This window comes from Megascapheus bottae, chromosome 28 (genome assembly GCF_031878675.1).
Source record: "Megascapheus bottae isolate mThoBot1 chromosome 28, mThoBot2.hap1, whole genome shotgun sequence".
Classification (NCBI taxonomy): domain Eukaryota; kingdom Metazoa; phylum Chordata; class Mammalia; order Rodentia; family Geomyidae; genus Megascapheus; species Megascapheus bottae.
This window is the reverse complement of record NC_143536.1, coordinates 13,442,136-13,447,468: the sequence shown is the minus strand read 5'-3', so window position 1 is coordinate 13,447,468 and position 5,333 is coordinate 13,442,136. Positions and strand designations below refer to the sequence as shown.

General features: G+C 48.9%; 1 protein-coding gene across 1 annotated transcript in view; it reads left to right on the top strand.

The window, feature by feature from the left end:
• The first annotated feature begins 638 nt into the window (after window positions 1–638).
• Pik3ip1 (phosphoinositide-3-kinase interacting protein 1) overlaps window positions 639–5,333 on the top strand; it is a 17,262-nt gene continuing 12,567 nt past the window's right edge. Inside the window, exons 1-5 of the mRNA XM_090320506.1 lie at window positions 639–859; window positions 1,794–1,919; window positions 2,014–2,133; window positions 3,433–3,633; window positions 3,738–3,816. Of these exons, the coding sequence (XP_090176632.1) occupies window positions 790–859; window positions 1,794–1,919; window positions 2,014–2,133; window positions 3,433–3,633; window positions 3,738–3,816 (596 nt within the window). The 5' untranslated portion in view covers window positions 639–789. The remainder of the gene's footprint in view (window positions 860–1,793; window positions 1,920–2,013; window positions 2,134–3,432; window positions 3,634–3,737; window positions 3,817–5,333) is intronic.

Sequence of the window (5,333 nt, the reverse complement as noted above, 5' to 3'; positions counted from 1 at the left end):
TCCTTGTATAAATTCAGAGCTGATTAAAAAAAAAAGGCATCCAAAAGAGGTGAGCAAAACGACCAATGTTTACCTAACATGAATTTTTCAACAGAAGATACCCCTCCTGTACTCCTACTACATATGGACATCCCAAATTGAAGCAAAGGGGTGTGAATGAATCTGATCCTGGCAAAAGGAATACTGTTTAAATATATATATATATTAAAAAAGTCAGTGTTCATGAACATGTATAAACCACAAAGGCTCTTTTTCTTTGTTCAGATCCTCTCATTTATCCCCCTATGTGGTTTTGATTTCCCTCTGATTAAACTGCATTTTGCTTTTAGTGCTGATAATCCCCACCCCCATCCCCTCCTGGATGCCTTTCTACAGAATTATTCCTTCTGTACTCACACAAATGAAAAGAGAAGAGATGACAAAAAAATTCCCCTGGGTATGCAGTCATGCAGGTCTCAAATGGATCCTCTGCCCAGGCACAACTTGAACTTCTCTGCCACTTCTTCCCCTGGCTGAGTTCCTCCTGTCTTGGCTGTGGGTGAGTGATCTTGCAGGGCATAGGAGGCTTAGGACCCAGGGGGCGCCTTGTAGCAGAAAAACACCTCGCGGTGCTGCAGCCAGCTAGCTGGGAAGCTCCCAGTTCTAAAGAGAGGCTGTTTACCAGAACAAGCATAACAAGCAAGGGCTGGTCTGACTGCAGGTCTGAGACTGGGAGGCAAAGCTACTGCCAGAAAGGACCCCATTTGGGTACCGGTTGACCAATCACCTGTACCACAGGAGAAAGAGAGGATGCTGTTGATCTGGGTACAAACATTCCTCCTCAGCACCACACTCTTCACAGAAGCCTACGGATCTGGAGGTGAGATTACAATCTTTTCCTTTCTGCCTTTCTGCAGGAACTTAATGAAGAAGACTGGATACAACCCTCACTCCCACTCTCCGATTTTCCCCAAATGGCCAGGATGATGGGAAACAAAGCTTCTAGCTGTTGTTTTTGTTATCCCATGAAAGCCTTTTCTCCCTCTGTCTCTTTCCTTGCCATGGGGCATATAGCTCCATCTTTGCCATTAAGAACAAAGGCAAGTAGCCACTTTCTCTTTCTCTTTTCTGGATCAGGAGTAGATGGAGCTTGGGAGTGCACTGCCCATCTCAGTCCTTGTACTCTTAAGTCCTGGCATTTTGAAGCCTCTCCTCTAGTGTGGTCAGGGCACAGATCGTCCATCCCCAGCCATCTCCTGCAGAGGCAACGAGAGATGAGAGTCGCATCCAGCCAGTGAGGAGCCAGATTCCCTCTGGGTTCAGACCCGCTCGTGAATCAAGGTGTTGGTAGAATTCTTTCCGGAGGGAAGGGTCTCCTGTTAAGAATTGACAGCAGGTGGTCGTGTCCACGGAGGAGGAATGGACATGTTTATGTAACGTGGACGTTGCCACACAGGCATGACTTTCAAGTCTGGCTGTCCATCAGTCCTCAAATGTCCCACCATCTATTCTCCTCCACCTTGTCAGCCAGGCCACTTCCTCCACCTCCGACCAAGTTCAAGCGTGACAACCTCCTTGCACTTCTGCAACGCTTTGCAGCTTATAAAAAAGAAAAGAAAGTATAATAACGAAAAGAGCTGACATCGTCCTTGGAGCTGTTGAGGGAGGAGCAGGCTCTCTTCTGTTCACTAGGAACCTCAGCAAGGGGAGGGGAGGGGGGGAGGTCCCCTAATGGCCATGCTCCTTGCATTCCGTGGGTTCCCCCCCCCCAGTCGCAGAGTCCTGAGGGTTTACGGGGCTCCCGTTCCTCACAGGCTGCTTCTGGGACGACGGCCACCTGTACCGGGAGGACCAGCCCTCGCCCGCGCCCGGCCTCCTCTGTCTCCACTGGAGGGATGCACCACCGGCCGGCCTGGCCCTGGCGACGGCGCCCGAGTTGGGTGAGTGGCTTCCGGGGAGCGGGGGACGGTGGGGGGCGGGCGGTGGCGACGGTGGCCCCCGAACTCAGGGCCCCCTCCGCGCTCTCCTCACCAGGCACCTACAACCACAACTACTGCCGCAACCCAGACCAGGATCCGCGCGGCCCCTGGTGTTATGTCAGCAGCCAGGCCGGTGGCCCTGAAAAACGACTTTGCGAGGACCTGCGTTGCCCAGGTACGCGCGCCCGCCTCAGGTTCACCCGGGGCTCTCCGGCGACCTCCGGGAAGCTCCGCGCGCCCCGAAGCCGCGGTCTGGGCTGAGGAGGGCCTGACGGAGATGCCGGTTACACCCGGAGCGCACGTGCGGCCGCACGACACTGGCCCCGCCCCCGTCCCGCCCCCCGCGACGCATGATTGGTCAGAACTGTCTCCAGGCCTCAGGGCTTCCAAGCCATTGGTCGCTGACGCCGCTCGGCGTGAGCTCATCTTCCCCGAGCGCTTGTAAACAACTGTGGGAGAGCGGCCGGCGGTTCTCCGCCGCGCGCTGTGTGAGGGGTGGCGGTTGGCTCTATCGGCCCTTGGTGGGGAATCTTGGTGCTAGGCCCACGGCTCATAAGAATCGGAAGGGGAAGAAGCTGTTTCAGGTATCTGAGTCACCGAGAATTTTCCGGGGATTTATCAAAGGAGATGGCAGGGTTCAGATTTGAATAGAAGCCCGGTGGCTGACACCTGTAATCCTAGCTATTCAAGAGGATGAGATGTGAGGATCACAGTTCGAAGCCAGCTCTGGACAAGAAAGTCCATGAGACTCTTCAGGTAACCACTCCCTTTCCCCCCCAGAAGTGGAGTTGCGTGGCTCAAGTGGCAGAGTGCTTGCCTTGAGGGAAAAAAAGTTCAGGGACAGCACCCAGGCCTTGAGTTCAAGCCCGATACTGGCAGTCAATCAATCAATCAATCAATAAAAATATTAGAGTCTTTTTCTCCAATCAACCACCAAAAAGACAGAAGTTGAGCTATGGATCAGGTGGTACAGCACCTGCCATGAGTGGAAAAAAACAAAACTAAACTAAACTAAGGAACAGCTTCCAGGCCCAGAGTTCAAGCCCCAGGAACCGCATCAAAAAAAAAAAAAGGAAAAAGAGATAAAAGGAGAGCAAGCTTGTTGTCATGAGTACAAAACTCTTTAGGATTAAGAGGAATAATTAAGGTAAAGCAATTAATTAAAGCGGGAGATTGTCTCCTGGAGGTGGGGGAATCCCTGGAGATGATAGCAACTGAGTTGTGTCTTGGAATGTAGCAAGGATTTGAAGGCAAAAGACAGGAGAGGGGCTTGCCTGCCACCTCCCCTCATAGTTGCCTTTTATCATGTTTCAAGCCATGGCCTGACTCTTTCAAGCCTGATCTTGCCTCTGGAGCAACATTTGATTTCAGTATGGCAGAACGTTTTAGTCCACACTGAAGTCAAGGTTTAGCTTAACTGTGGAATTCACACAAGGCAGTCTCTGATGAGAGCTCTTTCTCATCTCACCTCCAGCAACCATTTCTCAGGCAGCCCCAACCTCCACAACAGAGCCAGAGGAGCCATCCGAAGTGTCAGATGACCAGGAGGTGCAGGCATTCCCTCCTGCCAATGCCCTGCCAGCCAGGAGTGAAGCAGCTGCAGTACAGCCAGTGATTGGGATCAGTCAGCGGGTTCGGATGAGCTCCAAAGAGAAGAAGGATCTGGGAACTCTGGGTATGGCTGCCTCTACCAATGCCCTTGTTGGGATCTGTTAACAGATGTCATTTCCCAGTTGTGTGGGTTGTGGCTAATAGGATTTGTTGTTGTGTCCTTGGCAGGCTATGTGCTGGGTATCACCATGATGGTGATCATCATTGTCATTGGAGCTGGCATCGTTTTGGGCTACACCTACAAGAGGTCAGTGACCTCTCTTCTGGGCTCATGGGAGGAGGTGAAGGGCTTGACACTTAAAATCAAACCAGATTTCTTTGTGGCCTTCTTACCCAAAATGAAGCAAGGAGTTAAGGAAAGAGAGAGGAAAAAAAGACTAATGATGTAGAGCCTTGGTTCTAGTCTTGGAAAGACCCTTTCCTCTGATATTCTTGACTTTTCACCCAAAAGTTTTCTTTTACTGGGCTTGAGCTAAGGGCCTGGGCACTGTTCTTGGCTTTCTCAAGACTAGCATTTGACCACTTGAGCCAAAGCACCACTCTGGCTTTTTCTGTGTATGTGGTTACCGGGAAATCGAACTCATGCATGCTTCATGCATGCTAGGCAAATACTCTACCACTAGGCCATGATCCCAGCCCTCCTTTATCTTTTTTTTTTTTTTTGCTTAAGGTTTGTACCCTTCACTATCGGAGCTTCAGTTCCACTTATGGTTTTTTGGGTGGTTAATTGTAGATGGAGATAAAAATCTCTTGGACGTTCTTTTTGCCCAAGCTGGATTGAATTGTGAACCTCACATCTCAGTCTAGGATGACAGATGTAAGTCACCAGCTTCTGGCTTCTTGTTTTTGTTGTTGTTGACAGATGAAGAAATCTTTTTCAGAAAAAAAAAGAAATATTTTTCAGAAATGTAAAGTGATTTGTTCTGTGTCCTACAGCCTGGAAATGGCAGAATCTGGGTTCAAATCCACCTCCTTTGGTAACAGATCCTTTGCTATCTAGTCCCAAGATGCTCAACATGGAAATATGTCATCCTATAGAAATTATAGGGACCATTTAGTTTAGCAACCTGGAAATAGAATTTTTTTGTGAATTACAAAATCTTTCTCCAACCTTTTGGAATTGCATTTGGGACTTATGTATATTGAGGCATCCACTGTGATGGCTCTTCTAAAGTGAGAAGGAAAAAAATGAATTGGAGAAGTGAGTGTGAGGCTGTGTGCTAATGGCTCATGTCTTTAACACCAGTGTCTCAGCAGGTGGAGAACAAGAAGGTCTAAGTTTGAGGCCATCCTAGGCAAAAAGGTTAATGAGATTCCCATTTCAACCAATAAGCCAGGGGCTGGTAGGTAATTCATGCATGTAATACTACTTAGGAGGCTGAGATGCAGAGGATAACGGCTCAAAACTACCTGACTTTTTTCCCTAATTAACCAACAAAAATCAGGTCAAAGTGGAGGTGAAAATGGTCACGTGTAATGGCACTAGCTGAGCTAGCGAGAACCTTGAGTTCAAATCCCAGTACTGCCAATAAACAAACAAACAAATAAAATTGGATAGAGTTGCTCACACATTTTACCCCAGCTACTTAGAAGACATGTGGTCTAGGGCTCATGGCCATGTACATGTAAGATGATACTTGACAATACTTGAGGTATAGCTCAAGTGGTAGAGTACCTCCCTAGCAAGTGCAAGGCCCTGAATTTAAACTCTAGGACAATATGTAAGTAAGTAAATCAAAAGGTCTGGGGACATGGATTCCTATC